This window comes from Lepisma saccharinum, chromosome 3 (assembly GCF_977018435.1).
Source record: "Lepisma saccharinum chromosome 3, izLepSacc3.1, whole genome shotgun sequence".
Lineage (NCBI taxonomy): Eukaryota > Metazoa > Arthropoda > Insecta > Zygentoma > Lepismatidae > Lepisma > Lepisma saccharinum.
The window spans coordinates 84,254,522-84,281,095 of NC_139231.1; the positions used below are offsets into that span (position 1 = coordinate 84,254,522).

The following is a 26,574-nucleotide window of genomic DNA, read 5'->3' on the forward strand; positions in this document are numbered from 1 at the left end:
ATTTTTTGTCACAACCTCATGCTGTTTCGAGCATAGCCTGGAAATCCAAATAAGGAAGGGGAGGGGAAAGCTGATAGCAAAACGGGAGTTGTAAACGAAATGTTGCATTGCAACAATGAGCTATGCTTACTATAAAGAAAGAAATAATGCATTTGATGACAAGTTGCAGTGGATCTGCGAGGGAGGAAGAATGTTGTAAAACAAAAAGAAAGAAACCTTGCTCAAGAAACAGAACTTTGATGTTTTGCAGTCAATGGCAAAAAAAGAGCAGAGAGAAATTATTGTTTCAGTCTGTTTTGTGAGAGTGAGATCAACAGTTTGCAAAATACCATAGAGCTTTGATATATGCTCATTCGTGGCATATTTAACGATGCAAGGCCAAATGCAAAAAGCGGAATACATTGATACAGGTGCTGGAAAAATACTTTAAAAAATGTCAATAGTTTGAATTAAACCCATTCATAATGTCATAAGAATTGGTGTCATTTATATGCTCTCACTTGTATTCGAAAGTTCAACGAGTTTAATCTTGTATTTTTGTCAGAACAGTCAATCCAATTTGTTATTCAGTGCATATGAGAATCTATAATTTATACTGTGTCACTAATTTTTTAGAAAATTTTGGCGAAGAACTAGTTGCATTTGATTAAGTTTTTGAAGATCCTCATGACAATGACTAAATTGAGTAAGTACATTAAAAATGGTAAATAACTGAAGTGTACGATGAAATGTTTATGTGGCATAAACTTGGATTTCTGATGGGTCATATTTATATTGAAAAACTAAATATGCTGACCAAGGCAGTAATTTATTTTATTAAAAACATAAACTAAACGTAACGTTTCAACCTTCTAGCAAGGTCTTCTTCAGACTCTGTATCAAGTACAAAAGTAACAAGATACAAAAACAGGGCATTATATATACACAAACATTACTCCCTCCTACTATTTAGAAAGTTGTTTGGAACTTTCTAGCAGGTGACTTTCACTTTCCAACTTTACTTTCACCTAAAAGGCTAAACACAATTACTTCAATATAGAATGTGGTTGGACTTTTAATCTCACGCTCTTTTCCCTTCATTTTTCTTCCTTCTCCTCTCCTCTTTCTCTCTTGCCCTTTCCACTCTTTCTAACGTCTTCTTCCATTCTTTGTTTAACTTCAAACCCCCATTCCAGTTCATTGTGTCTTCTTCACCTTTCTTCTCTATTTCCTTGGCTTCCTTCCATTTTCTCACTAGCATTCTATTATCCCTTCCTATCTGCTTAGCCTCATCCCACTCTATGTCATGTCCTGTTTCTCTCGTGTGTTTAAATATTGCATTTCTTTCTCTCTTAAGTCGTACATCATCCCTATGTTGTTTCAACCTGTCTTTCAGCCTCTTTTTCGTTTCTCCTATGTACACACTCTGACATTCTTTACATTTCACTTCGTAGATAATCCCTTCCTCTTCCTCTTCTCTGTTTTTCCTTTTTCTTGTTTGCATTCCTCGCTATTCCTAAGATGCTTCTCCCTCCCTTCCTGTAAGTTTTAATTCCCGCTTTCTTAAGCACTTTGCATATCTTTTCTGTGGTCTTCCCCATACTCCTTATTCCAAACCTTCTCTCTTTTTCTTTCTCTTCCTCTTTTTCTTTCTCTTCCAATTCTTCCCTGCCCGTTTTCTTCCTTCTTCTGTTTATGTCCAGTCTATCCTGCTTCTCATAGCCATTCTTTTCCAGCTGTTTTCATAGGCTATTTATTTTGCCTTCTTTTTCACATTCTTTCATGCATGTTTTCTTGATGTGAAATGTAAAGAATGTCAGAGTGCGTACATAGGAGAAACGAAAAAGAGGCTGAAAGACAGGTTGAAACAACATAGGGATGATGTACGACTTAAGAGAGAAAGAAATGCAATATTTAAACACACGAGAGAAACAGGACATGACATAGAGTGGGATGAGGCTAAGCAGATAGGAAGGGAGAATAGAATGCTAGTGAGAAAATGGAAGGAAGCCAAGGAAATAGAGAAGAAAGGTGAAGAAGACACAATGAACTGGAATGGGGGTTTGAAGTTAAACAAAGAATGGAAGAAGACGTTAGAAAGAGTGGAAAGGGCAAGAGAGAAAGAGGAGAGGAGAAGGAAGAAAAATGAAGGGAAAAGAGCGTGAGATTAAAAGTCCAACCACATTCTATATTGAAGTAATTGTGTTTAGCCTTTTAGGTGAAAGTAAAGTTGGAAAGTGAAAGTCACCTGCTAGAAAGTTCCAAACAACTTTCTAAATAGTAGGAGGGAGTAATGTTTGTGTATATATAATGCCCTGTTTTTGTATCTTGTTACTTTTGTACTTGATACAGAGTCTGAAGAAGACCTTGCTAGAAGGTTGAAACGTTACGTTTAGTTTATGTTTTTAATCAAATAAATTACTGCCTTGGTCAGCATATTTAGTTTTTCATAAATCATGGAAACAAAGCTTAATGGTGTTATAATTTATATTGAAGCAATATATATACTATACAGGGCGAGCATAAAGTTTTTCCCTGATTACAAACTTTTATTGCTAAAGAACTATGCTAGATACAGATATGCGGGTTGTTGGAAATGGTAGCTTAACTCATAAAGTTTTTTTTTTTATCAGTACACTTCAACATGTGCTCCCTTTTTTGCCCTTAGAACGTCTAGGCGATACTCAATTTCTCTCCATGTCTTTGCCAACATTTCTTCCGTCACCGTATCTATTAGGGATGGCCAGATCCGGATCCTAGCGGATCCGAAATCCGGATCCGGTTGGTTCCGGATCCTAAGGATCCGAATCCAAAAATTTTTCGGATCCGGATCCAGAACTTTCGGATCTGGATCCAGAACTTTCGGATCCGGATCCAAGACTTTGGGATCCGGATCAGGTACTTTTGGATCCGGTACTTTTGGATCTGGATCCGGAATATTCGGATCCGGATCCGTTTTGCCAGACCACATGCGCTTCTTTGGAAAGTAAGAATGTGCTTATACCATATTGTTACCTGCTAATACACACATATATATATAATATACATACACATATATATGGTGTGTGTGCGCGCGTGCGCGATTTGTAATTAATTAATACACTTACAAGGGAGGTCTAAGTCTCTCACTCCGATTTCCATGAAACTTGGCAGGTGTATAGAGCCCCCCCCCCTCCTCAAATGTCAAGATGAGGAGAAATTGAAGTGGGGATCTGACACCGAAACCACGTAAATATGGCATAGGAAGAAACAGGGGGCATAGGGCCTCTCTATACACCTGTCAAATTTCATGGGAATCGGAGGGTGACGCACGGGTCAGATCCTTACTTCAATTTGTCCTCATCTTGACATTTGAGGGGATTTTGCCCCCTAAAACAGTTTTTAGCTGAAACAAAAAACACGTATTTCTTCCTTTGGGCCCCTCTATACACCTGCCATGTTTCATGGAAATCGGAGGGGAACACAGGGGTCAGATCCCCACTTCAATTTGTGCTCATCTTGACATTTGAGGGGAGGGTGCCCCCTAGAACAGATTTTTAGCCGAAACAAAAAAAACGCGTAGTTCTTCATTTGGGCCCGTTTATTCACACACCTGGAAAGTTTCATGTAAATAGGAGGGGGACACAAGGGTCAGATCCCCACTTCAATTTGTCCTCATCTTAACAATTGAGTGGGTTTTGCCCTGTAAAACAGTTTTTTAGCTGAAACAAAAAAAACACGTATTTCTTCCTTTGGGCCCCACTATACACCTGCCAAGTTTCATGGAAATCGGAGGGGGACACATAGGTCAAATGCCCATTTATATTTGTCGTCATATTGACATTTGAGGGGTGGGGTTGCCCCCTAAAACAGTTTTTTAGCCGAAACAAAAAAAAACACGTATTTCTTCCTTTGGGCCCGTTTATACACACACCTGCCAAGTATCATGAAAATCGGAGGGGGACACAGGGGTCAGATCCTCACTTCAATTTGTCCTCATCATGACATTTGAGGGGTTTTTGTCCCCTAAAACCGTTTTTTTTAGCTGAAACAAAATAAACACGTATTTCTTCCATTGGGCTCCACTATACACCTGCCAAGTATCATGTAAAACGGAGGGGGACACAGGGGTCAGATCCTTACTTCAATTTGTCCTCATCTTGACATTTGAGGGGGTTTTAACCCTAAAATCGTTTTTTTAGCTGAAACAAAAAAACACGTATTTCTTCCTTTGGGCCCGACTATACGCCTGCCAAGTTTCGTGGAAATCGGAGGGGGACACTTAGATAACCTCCCTTGTTAGTCTTACACTTTGTAATTATATAACACTGCATATATTATAATGTTTTATTTTAATTTGTAAAGCTGTAACTGTAGAACAATTGTATAATTTTTGTATAACATTTCTATCTTCTTATGTGTGTTAAAGGTTTCATCCTGGAATGGAATGTCTCACATTTATGTGTGTTTTCATTTCCAATACATTCGAATGAATACATATTCGTTTCAATGGCATTTACAAAACCACCTCTGACATTTTGTGTTAAACAAGTAAGATTTTTCTTGTGCACGAGTGTGTTAGCCGATGCGTAGCAAAGTATTTTAGGAACATCACTTGAAAAAAATTCTTGTAGGACTAACTAATGAAAAATTTATTTGTAATCGAAGATCATAATACCTTTTAAGGTGTGGTAATATTATAATGGAATTGAGATAGTTCCGGATCCGATTCGGATCCAGATCCGAAACTTTCGGATCCGGAACTCTCGGATCTGGATCCAGATCCGGAACTTTCGGATCCGGATCCAGATGCGGAACTTTCGGATCCGGATCCAGATGCGGAACTTTCGGATCTGGATCCAGATCCGGATCCAGATCCGTAACTTTTGGATCCGGATCCGAACGGATCCAGATTTTTCGGATCCGGATCCGTTTGGCCATCCCTAGTCTCTATAGCATCCTATATTCGTGTCTGAAGAGTTTGCATATCAGGAACTGGTGAACTAACATTGTGTCCTTAACGTAACCTCATAAATCATGGAAACAAGGCTTAATGGTGTTATAATTTATATTGAAGTAATATATATACTATACAGGGCGAGCATAAAGTTTTTCCCTGATTACAAACTTTTATTGCTAAAGAACTATGCTAGATACAGATATGCGGGTTGTTGGAAATGGTAGCTTAACTCATAAATATTTTTTTTATCAGTACACTTCAACCTGTGCTCCCTTTTTTTGCCCTTAGAACGTCTAGGCGATACTCAATTTCTCTCCATGTCTTTGCCAACATTTCTTCCATCACCGTCTCTATAGCATCCTATATTCGTGTCTGAAGAGTTTGCATATCAGGAACTGGTGAACTAACATTGTGTCCTTAACGTAACCCCATAAAAAAAAGTCAAGAGGGGTTATGTCCGGCGAACATGGTGGCCATGATATGGGACCATCTCTACGAATGAGACAAAACAAAGAAATGGAAAAAAAACTTGATGTATTGCACTACTTATTGCCATAGGTTTTATTTGCCTATCTACCGTGGAAGTTGAGATGTAAATATTCATAATCAGGGAAAGACTTTATGCTCACCCTGTACATTATTAAAACACGGTAATTACACAAAATACTGGCATTATTATTATCCCTTACAAACCATAGCAGTTTATCAGTGTAGTGGTTGTGAGTGATTTTGTCAGGTCGTCGAATGCTGAATTTTCTACAGGTCACGAAAGACACCAAACACCACATATTCTCTCATGATCGATGAAATAAGTCACTGGGGTATTTTGCATTTGTAATAAACCTTATTTTTATAAATTTTCATGAAATATAACTTTGCTTTCGTCTCATTATCAGTGAAAGGTGCATCATAACTTGGATTGCCAATACGTACAATTAGCAGAAATGGGTGGCAATAGTTGGGTGGGGGGGGTAACGTTTCTTCTGGACTTGAGGCTGACGTCCACACCCATAGACCCAGATCACCAGCCGTCACTGACCAGTGGCATGTATATGAGGGAAAGATGACGACATCAAGGTTAAAAAGAAAGGACTGGACTGAGTCTTTCACGGTGCTAAAAAAATGCTCAAGGAATCAAGGGAAGAACGTCCACCTTCACCATCCTCTCCCTGTCCTGTTTTAGGTGGTGGTGGGTATAGTGGCAAGATGCTTGGCAACTACGAACTAGTCTTCCTTTGTCAGCATGTACTACACCCCAAGTTTTATGGCTGTTGCTTTCTCTTCGATTGGGGAAACAGAGAATGTTTAAAAAGGTCGAATACTATATATTAATGAAGGTTTTATGCTCTACATTTGTAATTTTATATTGGTGTTGGTAGATGTCAAAACCTTGTAGTAGTAGCCAAACCTTGTCAAACTATAGAATCAATTCAATGAAATATAACCATTAGGGTTTCTTTCTTTCCTACTAAGTACGAGTGTATACCCTTCATGTGTTGGGAGAGGTATAAATGTAATGAAATGGAGAACTCACTTTTACTATACAATGAAGAACTATGATTTTTACTTGATGTAGACTCATCTGACAAAACTTTGAACTTTGGCAACTTGGAGAAATTAACAATATTCTACAATATTTTATATATTCAGGCATGTGGAATACATCACATGCCAATTTGATGTGCTGCTTGCATTTACTCTGATGAATGGAGGAATTAATATGTGTGATGTATATTCAAAATTTTTAGGTAAATACAGCCTGAAGGAAGAGGGCCTGGTTTATTGGTTCAGAGTACGAAGTTCTTACAGAAAAGTTATTTAATTTTCAATAGTGACTCAACCAGGTATCAAATGAGTGTCTTTGGCATTCTGCCACTCCCCTTTGGTGCTGTACTTGTAAAGTTCATCCGGTAAAAAAAAACAGACTTTTCGTTCGTTTTTTTTCCTCTGACACCTTTTGCTGTGAAAATGCACCCTTCGCTCATGGTTCAGGGAGAGGCAGAGGTTCGGAGACCCATTTGTTTGCTACCCTGCAGCAATCGTTAGGCTTTGCCGAGCCTTGGCTTTATTGGGGATTCCTTGGCCACCTGTTTTACTTTCAGGCATAAGTTTGGCAAACTGGAATACTTCAAGAATTTTCCCTCCCCATGGCGACTGGACTAAGCTGATTGGTTCAAGGGATGATGTGACCCTCCTTGCCTTTCGCCAGAAAAGACAAAAATAGAATTTGAAGTTTGCTCTTTTTGTGATTGGGCATGAAAAAAAGAACAGCAAAGACAGGAAAATAAAGCAAAAATAAGGATTGAAAAAAAGTATATGTACACCCCTCCTTTCGAAAATCCTGGTCACGCCACTGCTGCCACACCACTGAGCTATGAAAACAAGCTGGCCTCCCCATCGAGCTCTTAAGTTCATAAAATTGATGGGAGGCGAGACTCACCGTGGTAGCTCAAGTGGTAGAATAGAATGCCAAAGATCCTGGTTTGACCCATGCCTCAACTTTAATTTTGCAGTGTCTTGTGATATATTCTCTTGTGTGCCATAAACTATTTTATGTAACCAGTTTACTATATTCTTCTAGTACACAGTACAATTTAGGTACAGCATGTTTAATTGAATTGAAACACTTTTTATTTTAGTTTGGATAAGTCAGAGATGCAAGAGGAACACATTAATGAGACTGGCAATGAAGAGATTGTGGATGGGAAGGTTGGTATTAGTTTCATAACAGTTACTAATTCATTAATTTTTTTTCAATCTAATAAATGTGGGTATTGTGTTTATATCTTCATCAAGTAATTTCAATGAATAGCATGAATGGTAATTGGATGAATGCCCTATGGAACATCCATTCTCTGGCTTGGACTCCAACCCAGGACCTTTGGAAGCAAAATTGTACACTTGACTCCTATGTCCTTTCCTTGCAAACATTATCTTGTCACTTTCCTATATGGCATTGATGTCCAGAACATACAGTATAATTATGCAAGGTATAACCTGTATTTGCTATGTCATTTATTTACTGCATAAACATAAATTTGTATCACAAAATGTACACCAAAGTAGCTAGCACATCGTAGCACAGAAGAGGACTTTGAAGGGAAGAAAGGGTGAAGTTCTTCTTTTTTGAGTGTTACTTGTGATTGTCGCTTTGAATATTTCATAGGCTCTCTCTTTCATATTTCAAAAGGTTGCATTTCTCATAAGTTCACACAACACTACGCCAACCTCTGTGGGAGACTGGTTATCACATGCTACAATGCCAGAGGTCCAAGATTTGAATCCTGGCATGGGCATGGGTGTTCTTTGTAAGTGCCTCTTCATTAATTTCATCATATGATCATTCATCCTCATCTTTGTGATTAGCGAAATGTGGCAGAAAAGTGAAGTAAAATAAACAAAATCAACAATAGCATCACTATTAGAAGATCTTAATTCTAGCTAAGTTTCAAAGTTACTACAGTAACTATATAGGAGAGCATCTAAGATGCCATTCTATCAAAGAAAGTGAAGTATCTTTAGCTTGCAACACAGTCTGTGCTCAGCTAGCACAGGATGTTTTTCCTAAAAGGGAGGCTTCTTATATAATTTCTGTTAGAATGTCTTCATACTTGTCCTAATCTTCAAGTAACACTTCTACTTCATTGACCATTTTCGCGTAAGTCTATTCATTTCCTCATGTCTAGCCCTTCAGAAAACAAAATTGTGCACTTTAGATTGTTCTCCTACCAGCTATCAGTCTGATCACTATCTTCCCACATGTGGAAAAACTGGTGAACACATGCAAACCACATTGTGCATGTGACCCCCCCCCCCCAGTCCATGTGGACTTTATGTGGTCACTATCTAACCTATGAAAACACATGCCAAATTCTGCTACATCTGCCCATCTTCACATGTTTCCACTATTTAAAAATAAATTTATATAGCAATCAATGTTCAAAACTTTTGTAATTATAAAGTTTGACCTGTTCCATATCACTGTACCTATTGCACTATGTATGATTTAGTGGATGAAATAAATCAACTTATGAAGCGTGATTCTTATCATTTCCTGCAATCTTTCTTAGAAGAAGCATCAGACATTCTATCATTGTGATTTTTTCATGTGGAAATATCCCCATGTTGAAAAAAGTTCCCTTTCTACCCAATACTGATGTACATTTTTCAGTTTCTTCCATTACAGCATGAGCAGGTTATTTCAAATGTTATAAATTTGTTTGTTAAAAAAAAAACTGTATACTGTATTTATGAGGTTCAAAGTTGTGAGAAACTATTATTTTTTTTCTCTCTCTTAAGGTCATTCATGATGATGAGGAAGATGGGGAAGAGCCACTGGGGAAAGAAATCAAAGATGTTGAGAAGGTAGTAGCAGGAATGGAAGAAAATGTTCAGAAACATCAGGAGGAGGCTGAAGAGGGTGCTTCGTGGTGAGCTTCCTTTCTTGTGCAGTTTTTAAAGTCATGTTATGTATGTATATCATAGATTGTACTGATTAATCATGTGTTAATGGCAGAGTAAATTTGCTGATAATTTTAAAGATGCGATATTTCAACTTTTTTTCTAGTAACACAAAATTCACTAGTGATCATATGTCTTAAAAGTTGGTTACTGTATGTTTCAAGTTCTGAGTTAAAATTTTTGGCAATCTTGTAATAGATTCATATGCCACCTGCAGTGGTAAAGTTTGTATTGCTTGTCTGACAAACACTATTGGCAAAACTGCCTGGTCTTTTCATGTTAATTATTTTAGGTATTCAGACAATGCAATATTCATCATATGCTAATTTACTAACCACCATGAGTAACTTGAGGATTTTGTTACATATAATTAACACATGAAAGATTTTTGAGAGTAAATACAACTTCAATGATAAAACTTTCGTTATTGTTGTTTGTACACCACCGAAATTCTAGTTGTATGCTTTTCTCAGTTTGGAAGCAGAGAAAGAGCAAGCAAAGGGTGCCAAAAGGAAGAAGATAAAAAGAAACAATGGTGCTTGCAACTCAGGGTATGATGATGAAGAGAATGCAGTAGGTGGGAAGGTAACTAACTGTTCATTTAGTGATGATTACTATGTCAGTAATGTCTATCAAATTGTAAATAAATTTACATATTGATTTTTTTTTATTTAATTGCAATGAAGAATTTTAATGGCTTTTTTAGTGATAAAAAACAGCATGATTGAAAAATTGATGTGGACGAAGTAAACTGTTTGTTTGTTTGAATTTGGTGTTAAGGCCACTTTATGCACAGAAAGGCTAATTAGGGCTGAACCTACTGTTTAAAGTGGGATCTGAACCACTATGTGCCTCCACTGGGTATTGAACGTGCGACCCCTTGATTACAAGGTGATGACATTTCCACTATGCCATCAGGGAGGCCCCACTAAGTATACTGGAAACTACTGTAATCTATTGGGTTGATGAATAAGTTTATAGTGTTTTTTTTTCACCGTGGCAAAAGTATTTTTATTTTATACTAATTTGAGATGAACAAAAGACATAAATTAATCAGTAATATATTTTCTTTGACTGTCTACCAATGCTGGGGCAGTTTTCAAATCAACAGCTGATTTGGGGTTGAAAGCATCATCAAGCCAAGTTTAAAGAGCATTTTCGTCACCAAAAAAGCTTCCTTGAAGATTGATGGATTGAGATCTGAAATGGTAGCAATCCGAGAGCACAAGATTGGGGGGAGTAGGGAGAATGTGGAATAATTACCTAACAAGCTCCTGGATAGCAGCTTTCGTCATGTTAGCAGAATGTAGGTGTGCATTATCGTGTCGCAGCACTTCATGCTGTCTTCCCGGCCTACTTGCTGATTTGGGTGTTTTCATGTAAAGCATGTGGTTTCCTGAACCTTACCCATAGAATGGAAATGTCACACAATGGTTGAATGGTCACAGTTCATCACATTTGCTAATTCTCGAGTAGACTGATGTGGATCCTCGTAGATTAAAGCATTTAAACTGACTTCATTAAAGCTCAAAAGCTCGATGGTCTTCCTGAAGGTGGAGAAACGCTTAAGTAAAAAATGGCCCCTTTGTAATGACAACACCATTTTCTCGCCCTGCTCTCTCTATTGGCATTCTCCTCAAACAAGGGACAAATGCTTCAAGTCGCCTCCGCTGCCTTTGCCCTTATGTTAAACTCAGACAGAAGAATATGTCAGAATTTTTTTTCCCCCACTGGACACTTATTGTTCTTTAGCCCATAAAGAACACTGTCTTTCATCAAATCTGTAAAGTTAAAATGTACAGCATATGACTGGGTACTTAGTTATACCATTTGTCTATTCTATATATTAATAAATGAAGAAAAAATAAGAAAACTAACTTGTAACCAACCCAACACCAGCAACAGGATTTGTTGAGGAAATTTGAGAGGAGGGTGTTAGTGGGGTGTTGGCAGTGTGTGGATAAACTTATTTATAAACAAATTTAGGCTGTTCTAACCACCTTCAGATCCTAATTTTCTTCACGTGGTTAATTGTGTTAGCTGTGTGGCGTGTGAAGCAGTTAATGTTACTGTGAATGAGTAGTTGTGTTTTGTTGTATCAAGCCCTGTGGCATATAAAAGGAGGAGATGATGGGGCTAACAAAATTTTCAAAGAACTTTGGGGGGAAAAGTGGTAAATGCAAACTCCCCTTAAAATAACCTTCAATTACCATTTTTGTCTCTGAACAACTTTTAAAACGAAGGCTAAAAACAGCAATTGCAAAATATTTGACAGTTTATCCAACCTCTGTCTAGAAAGCAACACCATACCACTTCTAGAATTCCAACCTCCTCTGAATAAAATTCTGCATATGCTAGTGGTTCCAACTGAGTGGGGGGAGGTTCAAAGAAAGCATAGCAATACAAGTCCCACACTATGAAAAGGTTTCAAACAAACCTGCTGGTTTATGTACCTTCAAATTTTTGACTATGTTTTATCTGTTGCAAGAGCCCCTGCAGTGTATTCATCAAAATATCAACTGTTACAGGTTGCACTAGGAAAAATGAAGAAGAAGAAGAAGAAGAAGTCTGTCCTGCCAAAAACTTGTGATGAGGAGCAGAAATCTCAAGAGACTGCTAAACCACAGGTAAGGAAGCATAATAAGTATAAATTAGTTCATTTGGATTTATTTTAGTAATGTAGAATGATCTAAAGATAACTGATTGCATATTGTTTACCTGCATGGCACTAATAAATCAAGATATAGGCTCAAAATTTCATAAAATATTTAGCAGACACAGAAATGACTTTTTTTATGCATAATGTAGCAACATTTAGATTAAAACAGAGGGAAAAATTAAATGAGAAAACAACAATGGTAATTAAATTGTTGGTTCCCATGGAGTTGAAAGATCCTTGAAAAGTCAGTAAATTAATGACTGAAAATGTCAGGGAATTCCATAAAAATGTATTTTTAAGAAACATAGATAGATAATTGATTAATATGAATCAATATGAATTTTGCACATTCGTGTAAACTCTGTTTACAGTACCAGGTGTTCATACTTTAAAGAGAACTAGTTTAAAATATGGTTTCTCTTTTAACTGAGCCAGTACGTCCACATTTCCACTCCAAAAATATGCTATAAACCAACTTAAAGTAAGTTGATACATTAATGGAGATATTTTAAAATATGTGGATAATTTGGAGGATTGGATTCGGCAAAATGAGTAAGCACCATTTGAAATTGCAGTATTATTATTATTATTATTATTATTTATCTCCCTAAGTTATCTTCCAAACCTACCTTCCAAAGTTTAACTTTTGTGTGCACCACAAGTTCACTCATGTTTTCGACTGGCTTTAATTGCATGGAGTTCAACAGACCTTTCATCTCTTTTGAATCAAACATTTTTTTACTCTCATTGTTGCAATATCTTTGTGTGTATCAGAATTTTTAGATGCCATAACTTAAAATTCTATGTAATGCTCATCATGTTTATTTTTTTACTACATGTAACAGTTGTCATGCTGCAGTTAGTCAGAATGACAAATTGTAAAAAATAGAATTATCCATAAGATCATAAGCTATTGAAGAGGCACGTATCTAGAAATATGTTTCGGTGGGGGGGGGGGGTCTGAACTAAGTGTCTCCGGAATAATAATAATGTTTAAATTAAATAATTATATTAAATCAAATTAATACTAATTACAATACATAAATTATTTTTTGTACTTGGTAAGTCTTTCGGGGAGTCCGGACCCCTGGACCCCCTAAATATGTCCTTCCTGTTCTTCAAAGCCGTTATGATCCAATATAATCCTTGTCTTCCAATACGTTCAGAGGAAATTATACAACAAATGCTAAACGAGTATAATTTCATTATTTCATTTTAGTACATATTAAGTATTTCGGATGTGTGTGTGGGGGGTGGTCTGGACCTCCTAAATACGTCCTTCCTGTCCTTCAAAGTCGTATGATCCCAATATAAATCCTTGTCTTCCAATAAGTTCAGAGGAAATTATACAACAAATTTCATACTTAATAAGTCTTTCGGGTGTGGGGTCCGGACCCCCTAAATACGTCCTTTCCGTTCTTCAAACCCGTATGATCCCAATATAATTCTTGTCTTCCAATAAGTTCAGAGGAAATTATATAACAATGGCTAAACGAATAAATTTTTCATTATTTAATTTTAGTACTTGATAAATCTTTTGGGGGGTGGACCCCCTGGTCCCCCTCCCTAAATATGTCCTTGAAAACAAGATATTTTCGTGGAAACTCCAATCTAAAGAGATATATTGTAGATTAAGCACATTGAAAAAAATTACTACAGAAAATTCAGTATTGCATTGTGTCGAGCTACTACAAACAAGCATTACAATTTACCTTCATTTCATATTACGTACTCTGTTACTTTTAAATTTACCAAAAACATATAACTGATATTGTACCATTCTATCTTAAAACCATACTGATAATGTTAGAAAGACGAGGGTAAAAGGTTTCCAGATTGTAATAATAACACATTTAAAAGGGATGGAAATTCTAAAACATGCTCCCAATCGCACAGATACTATGAGGAAAAAAGAAAGCACTTGTCCTCAGAAAGCTAGAAAATGTTGATTAAAACACTACCATCATATTCCAATATGGATGGTAAGGAGTAGGAAAGATTAAAAGGAGATCTTAGCCCTGTAAAAACAACACACTCAACTCAACAAGAATAAACTTTTATTGCACGAAGTACAGACCAGAGGATCCAACCCTTGCAGCAAATTTCAGTGGGTAAAATGGCAGTACTTGATGCAAAGTTGAAATTACAAATTGCAGAAGGAACACCAATGCTGGGCTTGGTAGTAGGAAGCTCACCCATTACTCCCGCTCCTTCTAACTGTTGCCAAGAAGGAATCACAAAACCTGTTCTGAAGGCCTCCATCTGGTAGAAGGCACCAGGCCATCATTATCTGCATGGACTGACTTGGCAATGCTCAGATGGCTTGAGACCCAACAGAAATTAATCTTTGCACATGCACAAAAGGACAGACAAGCTGTCAAGAAAGGCAATATAGTACAGGATGTCTGGAGGGAGGTAGATTCCAGACAACACTAACCAAAGGAAAGTTCTTGTACTTGAATTTTATCTGGAGCATAGAGTAGTCACCCCGATAAAGCACTGTGGGGACATTTTAGAAGAACTTTGACAGAGAATTTAGGATTAAAAAAAAAGAAGGATTTAAATAAATGTAAAAGTATAGTCCATTACGTAGATTGTCAAGGTAGATAACTTGCCTTTTATATGGACTTCTCATTCTTTAAGGCTTTTAATATGTATCCCCCCCCCCCTTCAAATTTTTAAGATATTCCACTGACATGTCATCCCCTAGTCCTTGAAACCCATTTTTGCCGTGCAAAGGAAAAAAAAAGATTCATGCAGGTCTTGAATATAAAAAAAAGTTGCAGACATGATATGTCTTATTGAATTACAATTACTTTAAAAGAAAAATGGCATATACATTTTTAATCAAGTAATACTAGTTTCTGTGTGAAATGCATCAAAATTAAGATCTTTAATCAATTGTTGTTTGTATGTGTAGGAATTTGGTTATCCTCTGTTTTGCTCAATGCCCGAGTGTAGCGAAGTAGCAGACTTGATATGCATCCCATGCAATGGAAGAATTTTGTGCTCACCATGCTTTAATGAATTGCATCAGGATCCTTACATGTTCAATGACCATTTCGACTGTTGTGAGTCATTACATGCAGAAATGGAACATCTTCAGCTGTTTTCATTCTTCTTTAACAATGAGAATAATTCTGAATAATGTGCAATTTCCAGGATGAATGTTTGTAAATTAAATTAAACTGTAAATATAGTTTTGTAGACTTGTTTTAGTAAGAATTTTTATTTTCTAAACCACCAACTGCCACCTTGGTGGCTGAGCATATTGAGTGGTAGACTTGCCACAGAAGGCAAGGTTTGAATCCTGGCTTGGTATCAGCTGTTTTCAGTCTTCTTTAACAACGAGAATAATTCTGAATAATGTGCAATTTCCAGGATGAATGTTTGTAAATTAAATTAAACTGTAAATATAGTTTTGTAGATTTGTTTTAGTAAGAATTTTTATTTTCTAAACCACCAACTGCCACCTTGGTGGCTGAGCATATAGACTTGCCACAGAAGGCAAGGTTTGATTCCTGGCTTGGGTATGGCCATTCCTTTCTGAGTGTTATTTCATCAGTTTTATCTAATTATCATCAATCTTCACCATCATGATTAAGGCTTAGAGGCAGAAAAGTATGTTAAATATGAAAACAAAAAATACTGAACCACCAGTTAAATTTATTGATATTGGAGTCTGCTGGATTTTGTGTGACTTCGAGACAAAGCTACTCTCCATAGCCTCAACATTTTCTGATGTATGGACGTGTTGGCACAGGCTTGTTTTCTCTCGAAAACACTGCCATCAGTTTCAATTGATCTGGCCAGTCTATAACTGTCTGCCTGCAGGGACCCCACTGCATCCCAAAATAAACACAAAAACATTCTTGTTCCCTGCTACACTTTTTTTTTTTTTAGTTTCCACATAAAACAACACTATTTCCACCTTCTGTTCAAGAATCAACTGCCTGTTGTCTGTAATGTTTCACCAACTGAAGCAGGTGGCACCACTCATGGATAACATTGACAAGTGCTGCTATCTGCCAAATCACGCATGAAGTAGGGCTACCCTTCACAAAATTAGAATGTGATAAACCCAAAATTAAACATTGTATTAGATATTTTCAGTGTATGACATTTTGAGCTCCACCCTGTATTTAGTGAATGCAATCATGAAGAAGAGCAGGAATGAAATTCAGTTCAGAAAATAACGAGGTGCTAATAACAACAAGAAACATAGGCAGAAATGTACCAAGAATAAAGATGGACACTGAAGAGTTGATGTTAGTGGAGAGTCTCAAATATCTAGGAAGAATAATTGAGAGAAGTGGAAGAATAGATGAGGAGATAAACAGAAGAGAATAAATGGGTGGTGGACTCTTTCGAAGTATTTGAAGATTAAAGTGGACCTATGATATGCAAGAAGGTAACATATAACACATATACTATGTACCAGAATAATTATGTATGGAGCAGAGACTTTGACAATGAAGAGAGAGAGAAAGAAAGATGCAGGCAGTGGAGATGAAATTTTTAAGGAGTATATTGGGGAAGACTAGAAGGAATAGAGTAAGGAATGAGGAGATCTGACAGACAGTAGGGGTGGTGAAGCTTCAGGACAGGATAGATCAGGCACACATGAGATGGTTCGGACACATAAAGACGATGGGTGCAGAAAGTCTACCGGTAAGAGCTTACAATGCACAAGGAGTGGGAGTAAGGCCAAAGACGAGACTAAGATGTCGGTGGAAAGATCAGATAGTGGAGAGTGTTAGAAGAAGAGAACAACTTTGGAACACCGTGGAAAGAGAGGAAAGGTGGAAGACCAGAAGAAAATGGAGAGGTTTGACTTGTATGCCGACCCAGCCAGAGGCAGGAAATGGTGAAGGATAATGAAGATGAATCATGAAGTAAAAGAAATCATGAAAGATAACACCAGATTTTGCATGGAATAACACCAGTTCTTGTTTTATGTACATTAGTATGTATGCACATTGTATTATTGTTCAAATTTGAAAATTACACTTCTGTGGCTTGGTTATATTCCCAAAGGGGGCAATCTCAGGCTGCAGCTTTTGCCCCACTGTCTCTTCACAAGTAGCTTCAAGGCTCGCCAAGCCCTTTTTGAGTTGGTGTTGTGGGGTGACATTGAAGGGTATAGGTGACCAAGTACGGTGCTGATCACGCTGGTCCCTCATATGAACATTAAGAATATGTTGAGCCTTCAATCTCTACCCACCCCCTTGCTCAGGTGTGTTCATTGCATAGACCAATGCAGAGGTAAAAACAATGCTTTACTATGTAAAAGCCAACATAGTCACTGGCAAACCCAAAGGGGAGGGGGTTAGTGGGGATCATACCCCATGGTTAGCAATAATAAAAAACATCGAATGCAGGACTATGTATGAAAAAATAAAGACATAAGCCCCTTTACAAAAATCCTGGACATGCCACTGAACACAGTGCATTTAATATGTGCTAACATACTGACAATAGTGTTTCCATGTAGGCACATGGCTGATGTGAAGGGTCTGAGGTTCTATTTGAGAACCTCAGTCTTTTAGTATAGATATCATGGGAACAAGTGTTAACCTACTTGGATATTGAGAAGGTGCAATGTCAGGTACAAATGTCAGATATCAACAGATAACTAAATGTTACTGAATAAAAATGATATTGCCCTTTGCCCATTACTTTTAATAGACAGATAGATAGATAGATATTTTTAGATTTGTACCTCACAATAACTGACAAAGTTGAAAGTGAAATGTTACAAACTCAACACACAAGTTAAAAGTTTTGTTTTACCCTTTTCTTAAGGGGAGGAGTTACAGTTTCACACCAGTGGTGCATTTATTTCAATATTGTCCAAATGGGCACTGCTACTTAAAAAAAAACTGGGCGTATGCAAGAGTATGAATTTCTCCCCATGTTGCAAGTGGAAGCATTTTTTTAATGTTTATTATTAAGCTAGACAAGATGTTCGAAAAACATGATGATTAAGAATTTGCAAAATCCCATGTATTCTTTATGGGGAATCAACTTCAACATCAAGTTATGGCTAATCAAATGGAAAGTTCAATTTTTCCGCTGGTCAAATGTATCTTCTAACTGTCCTCTTTCCGTTGATATTGTTTTTCTATGCCATCGGAAGTTCTATATTCCCAAGAGAACAAATCAAATAATACTCCCATAAGTACAATGCATTTCTCCTTGCATCCTACGGCCATCCTGGCAGTGTTACCAAACCTGATGTGCATAAAAGAGCTAAATTTCACCTTAAATGGAGTTAAAACTTTCCAGGAACTAGATTTATGAAGGCTGTTTTAAAGTGCCTTCTAGGGTAATGTTAGTTTGTCAGAGGGGTGGGGGCGCTGCTGTTACTGTTAACTTTAAAGTGATGACATTTTATTCTTAGTTTTCACCGTCTAGATCCAGCAGCCAAACCCATCTCAATAATCCACCGATGGTCGTATGAAATTGAAAATAAAGGAATCAAGGATAACAATATTATTTCATTCACAACAAACATGCAGTTATAAAAAGTAGATGGGGAGGTAAGAGTGGGTGGCACAGACAATATAACAATATCACGTCACAAGCAAAGTGTATACTCATGGCAAAAGTTGGTCTGTGTGGGCTGGAGTCAGTGATATCACAGTGGTGGGCAAGGGACACCCCAGTTCACAGTGAAATGAGTGCACAAAAGAGCCTTGATCTGGCTCCAAGAGAGCTAAGTTGGCAACATTGCAACAGAGGGAAGAGCCTCACGAAAACTGTTCTGCATGGTCTTAAACATGAACCAATAAAAGAAGCATTGGCAAGGAATTGTCACCGTTTGGATATGTGCATGCTGGTTATTTTGTTTTTTCACTGAATGTATCTGTTTTACTATGTTGTCGTGAACATTCCAGGTCATTAGACAAACCAAAATTAGAACAAAATACAGTGGGCACCCTCTTAACAAGCCACCATAGGACCAGACCCTTGGCCGAATAATGAAATGGCCAGTTAAACCGAATTATGTAATGGAATACAGTAAACATCACTTCTCAAGATGAGCAGAAAAAAAAAGCACAGAAAACTACTGTGTATGTATGTATCACTGTACAGTATGTACACATTTTAAAAGCTAAACAATTGTAGATGACAGCTTTAAAAATACATAGAGTACTACACGTATTTAAAGAAGACTGTACTGTATTCTAACAGAAATTAATATTTTTTTCCTCAGCTAAGTGGCCGGTTAAACCGATGACCAGTTGAACCGAGGCCAGTTAAGAGGGTGCCCACTGTATTTGTAAACAATAAAGTACATTATAGAAAATAAAGGTAACACAGATGATTACATACATGGGCACATTTGTTCCAAAGTGAGTGTGGATTCTCTCTGGTGTTACATATAACCTACTTTTTCAAGGAGAATAATAATAAAAAAAGTTATATAGTTAATTATTTTCATTTAATTAAAAAACAAGCCATTTATATTGATGATAGCTCCAAAATGTTGGTGTTGGCCCAGCATCATGCAGACATTGGAGAGCTACTTAAAAGAAAAAGTAGTTGTTCTACCTCAAAATCCAGAAAAGAAAGTAGCAATTGGACTAAATGTGTTGACCAGGCATCACCCAGTGAAAAGTCGTTTGGCAGGTCCTGGTCCTCAAAGAACTCTTTCGCTATATAATTCACTGTTAACAGTATTTTCGCATGAGTTCTTTTTTTTTTTTTTTTTGTGTAGTCCCTTATTTTTACATAAATTATATCCCCCCATTCCGCACCATGGTCGTGCAGTCTAAGGCATCATGCTTTGGGCTCTGGCTACGAGATGCGTGCAGGTTCAAGTCTCTTTGGGTAAGCGTAAGAACTTTTCTCTTGAGATTTTGGCCTGTGTACGGGACCGGTGGCTACCCACCATTGTGACGAAATTGGGGAACTACGAGTGAATAGCGTAATCCTGTCATGGAAACCTACAACGATGACTGGGGGTTTGTCGTGCTGACCACACGTCACCCCATAACTGGTTGAATGATCTCCCACCTCGGGTGAGTGAGTGAGTAGGATCAAGTGGGAGTGAGGCTGGCAGTTGGTAGATATGCCCAGGCCCTCGATGGGCTGTTGTGCCGTGGGTTATATGCCCCCCATCCCTCAGGTCAACATTATTGTCTGTTAAAGTAAAAAAAAACCACCTGAAATAAGTTCTAGAGCAGCTTGGGCCAGTTGGTAAGGCATCTGTCTGTCATACTGGAGACATGGATTTGACTCCCAGGAGATGATCACAGGTGGGTTTTTTTTTCCCCAACAGTGTCCCTCGGCATGGCGTTGATCACATCACTTCAATTATAGCCAAGGTCAAAAATGTGTGGGGTCCTATTTACACATTTTATATATGCCTTCAAGGCATGGTAGAATGCACGTAGGATAGATATCTTAATTGAATAATCAAAATTAATTTACAGAGAAACATCACATAAAAGTTGCAGTAAATAACATCAGTTTCAGTATTAAATGTGTGAAATTGAAGATACATGGTGAAATTTTCTCTCTTCATATATGTAGGAATCTGGTGACCCAGTGTTGTGCATGATGCCAGAATGTTGGGGATTTGCAGAGTATCAGTGCTGGACATGTAGTGATAAACTTTTCTGCTCGGCATGTTTTAAAAAAAGTCATGAGGATTTTAATAGATTAATCACTCACGTTTGGTTTCCAACTGAGAAACAACTTCGTGAAATGGCATTCTTCATGAAGGGAACATAACTTCCTTAGTTTGCAGGTATTGTATCCAGTGTGAATTTCTTTAAAAACTGAAATGAAAATATAATGCACTTTTTTATAATTAATTATCTTGTGAAAGACTGAGACTTTCAATACTAACTGAAACCATTGAGTTGATACCACTGTAGTTGATCATGGTTGTCATGTTGCAAGATGGCCACTAGTCCTGTGGAGAAGGCATTTTGTGTGCTTGAATTGGCACACACAACTCTCTTCCTGTCATGCAATACACAAAGGTGGGTGGGGGAGAAATTCCGAAGTTAAGGTTTGGCTGAAGCCAGCGAACCCATTTTCGAAATTTCCGCTATTTAAAAAAAAAAAAAAAAAAGCTGCTACAGTATTCCAAAGTCGTAAGAATTACACCTGCTTAGAATTCCTTCTAGAGCATTCATGTCAATCTTGAAGCAGTTTCCTTTCACTGTTATCCAGATATGTGCGGAACTGATCAGTGTGTATGGCAAAAATGTATTTCCATATAATAAACTTTGTCCTTATGAATATCCTGCAAAAGTAAGGTTTATTGTCGAATTTTTATTTACACTGTTGCCACATTCAAAATTTTCCTCAAAATTCTGAGAAGAAATGTAGGTGTAGCAAAATTTTCACTACAACTACAGAAATTTTGTACAGAGCATTCCCTGACATTTGCTACGAGACTCGACAGCAAGCGGCCCGGCGTCAGCACTTGTCTTTCCTGGCGAACGGGGTCTGCGACAGTTGCTAGAGTCTGCTATGAAAATTACAGTTTTCATATTGTGTACTAACCTTGACTAAGGAAGGTGTTGAAAATTATGTCCCTCTGCTTCAACAGATTCCTGGCCCGAAAGAAATTGGCATTTACACGTGCAAGTTCGTCTACTGTAATTCTCCCAATTTCTCGTACAATACTCCCTTTGAACTCACATATGTGTGCAGATTGTCTTTGTATACTTTATTTTTTAGATTTCCCCATAAATAAAAATCGCAGGCTGACAAATTGGGGTAGAGTTCAACACACATAAATTTGCCGTTGCATAGATACCAATTTTCGTTTCATCTCCCTCTCTCTTAGTATCACGTGTTCCACCCAGCTCGAAAACCTTCGCTATTGTTGCCATATTGTCATTCCATTCCTGGACACACTCGTGCAAACATCATTGAAAACAATTGAATAGCGCTCCAGCTTGCTGTTCACACCGTTCGGCAGGGACAGTAATGTGGCAATATAGCACGTCGTAGTGGTTGCTTCTTTTATGCAGTGCATGTTCATTGGCTAGCTAGTAACTAGTGTTGCCAACTGTAATAATGAAGCACTATTTCTGTCACGGAAGGGGAAAGGCAGGTAAAGTGACGGTGAGTTTTGTTGGATTGGAAGCACCATATTTTTATTTTATACTAAGTATTTGACCAGTTTGATGTTGTGTGCGTGTATTGCGTGTGTGTATGTGAAAGTCTGTGTTTGTTAATGAACGTTAAATTCCATAATGCCTCCAGTTCTGTCAAAGTTGAAATCAAAAACCTTGCATAGCCAGGCTCGGGAAATTCTAAGCAACGTGCACGAGTTCATGAAGGAGGAAGCCAGTGAAGGTGTTAGCATCCCAATACAGCATTTTGGCAAGAGAGCAGCGGCTGCGACTGGAGTTCCTGAACGAACAATCAGGGCTATCATGAACGAAAGACAATCTCTTGAGATGTCAGAAGGCCCCTCCACATCATTCCACACTCCCGGGAAAGAACGACAAAGACCAGCGACCAAATCGTCAGTGGACGCTTTCGATGAAAACATTATCCGTAGGCGCATATACGACTACGCTCTGCGTGAAAATGAAGTGCCGACATTGAAAAAATTGCATGTCAAATTACGGGCGGACATACATTTTGCGGGAAGTCAAGAGAGTTTGCGACGTTTGCTGCGAAAGATGGGATTTAGGTGGAGGAAGAGGAGGCTGTCATTTTTGCTGCTTATTGCGATGCATATTGTTTTCTGTGTTAAAATTACCATGCTTTGATGGGTGACCAAGTTCATAGCAGGGCCGGCGGAAGGGGAGGGCGAACCATGCCACTGGCCAGGGCGGCAAAATTTGAAGAGAAGAAAAAAATAAGACTATTGAAAACTGTGGTCGAGCGAGATATTCTTTTGCGCTTAATAGTATTGAAATAGCATAAGAAGTCTCATTATTTATTTTATATTTTGATGTTTTACTTAGGAATATATTGATTTTCAATTTCCCGTTGCTGCGTAATGGCGGGGGGAGGGTTCGAAATGGAGCGGCATCTACCGCCACCTGGGCAAAATGACTAGCGCCAGCCCTGGTTCATAGCAAAAGAAAAAGCCGCGCAGCGTATCGTCTAGTGGCAATATATGTACTTGATTGTTGTGGAAGCCGGCATCGTTTGTAAATGTAGAACAAAGGCAACCGACTTTCGCCGATCACAGAAGAAATAATAATACTGCTTGAGGAGGAGTGTTGTGGTCCAATTGTTGCGGTTTAACACATTGGCATGTTGTTATCTGCCGTTGCAGTTCCGTACCAGTGTATACGGGTTTTGGGAGTGAACCGTTAGAACGCCACCAGTGCATTAATGCAATGAAAAATAATATTTTTTTTTATTTTGTTTGAAATCACTCAAATAAGGAATCGTATGAAGAAGTCTTCTTTGCAGCATTTTTGGTAATTTTACGTATGTGTTAGTCCATATTTTGCGAATTTTTAGTCCATATGTATGTAGCTACATACAAAGCCACTTGTTAGTACATATTAATCCTAGTCCTGGTATAATGCATGACGTTTAAAACTCAACGTTAGATAGACCTGAATTCTCTAATTTCCTTGTTGTACGTAACAGCTGTGCATCGGCGCACTGGCGCACTGCAGCGATTTTTCTATCTGCTCCATTAGCAACACTGCTTCTTTAGTTCTGTAATACCAGTTTCTTGTGAGAGGCGGCAGATAGATTTCTGAAGAGACTGTTCTGACCTTTGTCATATCTCATAGTTTTTCCTCAGTAAGTGCACGTGGGTTTTTCCATCCACTTTTATTCAGAACTGACCCTGTTACTCTAAACTTTTTTACGAGGTTTAATATAGTGGTCCTATGTGGAACGTGAACACCAGGAAATTTCGTTGCAAAACATAGTCGCACTTCTCCACAATTCCTCTTTCCGAAGTAACACTCGACAAAATAAATCCTTTGTTGTAATATAAACTTCTTTGTGGTGCCATATTAAGCCACAATCTTCAACACACGGACACGACACAACACAACTCCCGAGGGAGGATTATACTGGCATCAGTCTGCAACATCAACAGAAAGAGAGCGAAAAAAAAAAGAAAAAAATACTGTAGCGTACGACTGACGTCGGGCCGCTTGCCTTCGAGTCTCATAGCAAATGTCAGGGAGTGCTCTGTACCTTCGCTACAGCTACAATTTTCAAAATGTAGCGCCGCTACAAATTTTGTAGCTAGTTACAGTAGCGCACTACTTCCGACCACTGGGTATGACTAGTACCAATAACCTGTATGCATATGTCACGATGCAATGTAAGATGCATATTATAAACATCTCCAAAGATGTTTGGTAGTGTACTTGATTTGATGTTAAATGCATTTTTTAGGTAAAATCAGAAAACAAGCTTTTTTCGGATAGCTCCTCTTAATTTTATTCTGGCAGCTCATTGCCACTGATATCTGTGGTTGCATTGGCTTGGTTACTTTTTGTTCAGGAGAAATAAGGTGAAATGCTAGCAAAAATAGAATCTGTTTTAAAGTCAACATTAAGCTTTTTTTCTATTTCTAGGGTTCATACTGTCCTCGAAAGAGTGAAATGCCAATGTGTTTGAGAAATGCAACCGGCTGATGCGTTACATGTGGAGCTATTTTGTACACACCTTGTTTTTTGTTCAAAAGGCTGCAAATTACTAAAGTTGTAATAATTAATCTTTTTATTATTATTTTACAAGATTTCTAAAATTGTTTTTAAAATATCTTTAAGAGGTGCCTTTTTTAGACCTAAAATTACTTTTTCTCACATACCCTTTCTTTTATGTGAGTTTCCTGAGAAATTAGCATTTCATAAGATTTTCGGTAATAAATATTTTTATTTGCCCATTGTATGCGCATCACAATTTTAGAATTCTAAGGAAATTAATTCTAAATTATTTTTTATTTTCTTTTACATCAGTCATAGTCTAGTTTTAAGCTGATGAACAAAGATCACATATCTTCTTGTCAGGTTGATTCAACTTCGTGGAGAAAGTGCCCCCCTCCCCAAAAAAAAACCTGAATCATTGTCACTGACACATAAAACTTTCACTGTTCAAAATTATCATTAAAATGTAAAAGAATCACTGCACACATCCTAAAAATACATGGAGATGCCCTACATGTGCAAGACACAAATCTTAAAACAAGGAATGAATATGCTGGCTATGGAAGCACTATGAAGTTAGGTGAAGCCATCTTGACAAAGGAGACATGTGATCTTCAAAACATTGTTTTTCTACAACAGTTCACCAAGGTTTAAATAAAACCAAGCTCTTACTGTTTAAAAAAGGTGAGCTATGCGCACCTATTTAGTGTGACCATAATATTTTGACCCAAACATGGGACATCTGAAGGAAATCAGTTTACTCCCCCCCTCCCTGAAGAAGCATAAAATTATTGTTATTACTAACGTATTGTTATTATTTATTAAAAGATTTATCACATAAATGATACATCATAAACAATAAATGAAATATCTCCTGTTGTCAAAAGGTATTAATTATTATAATCTCGGTATGACTTGCATACAGTTTCGCGTCCTTTCTGATCAACCTTTATGATGACGTTGAGTAAGAAGTATTTAGCAGAAGAGCCAATCTTCTTGAGAAGCTTTATTCTTCATCAACCGTTTAATCTCCCCAAAAACCTTACCCCATATATCAGACACACAACTCTAAATTTTTCTTTTGAGTTTGTGTCGAGATGCAGGAAATTTAAATTCTTGTTGCAATTCCGTAGAGAAACTGCATACTTATTCTACAAATAACGGAACACACACAATACATCTTTTTATATTGTGAAATGCTTGGTTTTTAAGATAACTCCTAGACTTTAAAAAAACGGGACAAATAGTTGATTTTAATAATATGGATGGGACGACCGAGCCATGCCTCTAAAATGGGTCAAAACGGGACGTATGGTCACCCTACACCTATTGCAAGAATTTCCATTTATATGTCTACAGCTTTCTTGCACTTGAAATGTTTATGTACTCTGAGTCAAATATATTTGGGAATATGCAGAGTAAGTGTACAAAGTACACTTGCAAAAAGAAAAGTTCAAAGATGCAAGTCTTCCAGGAAGGAAATGCCTAATTATTTTTATTTTTAACTAGAGAAGTCTTTACCCACATAATCTTTGTACGAATGTTTAACTTTTAAAAATTAATATATATATATATATATATATATATATATATATATATATATATATATATAATGGATAAAAGCAAGGAGGGCCAAAAGGGCTAAGTAAAAATCAAATAAGGTAAAAGGAAACACTCACCGGACAGTAGGAAAATTCAAAATTATATATAATATATATATAAATGGTTCATATTCATTATATGTATTCATAACCCTTGTCCAACACAACAGTAAATCATGTTAATCATATTCTCTAATGTATGCAAATTGTCTGTGGAATCACATCCATCTTTAAATTAATATTAATAAGAACTTTTGTCCCTTCGGTGACCGAGATCCTTTAATTTTAATTTAATTGAGCAGATTAAAGAATTTCTTTCTGAATAAA

General features: G+C 37.4%; 1 protein-coding gene across 3 annotated transcripts in view; it reads left to right on the forward strand.

Annotated features, from left to right (window-relative positions):
- LOC145985882 (uncharacterized) overlaps positions 1-24,686 on the forward strand; it is a 39,926-nt gene extending 15,240 nt beyond the window's left edge. For 2 of the 3 annotated variants that reach the window (XM_083120008.1, XM_083120009.1), the window contains exons 4-8: positions 7,558-7,627; positions 9,218-9,348; positions 9,853-9,964; positions 11,908-12,006; positions 14,959-15,346. In XM_083120008.1, the coding sequence (XP_082976134.1) occupies positions 7,558-7,627; positions 9,218-9,348; positions 9,853-9,964; positions 11,908-12,006; positions 14,959-15,186 (640 nt within the window). In that variant the 3' untranslated portion in view covers positions 15,187-15,346. Of the gene's footprint in view, positions 1-7,557; positions 7,628-9,217; positions 9,349-9,852; positions 9,965-11,907; positions 12,007-14,958; positions 15,347-20,579; positions 20,797-24,574 lie in introns of those variants that run through there. The other variant, XM_083120010.1, reaches the window with a different exon arrangement.
- Positions 24,687-26,574: the final 1,888 nt, after the last annotated feature.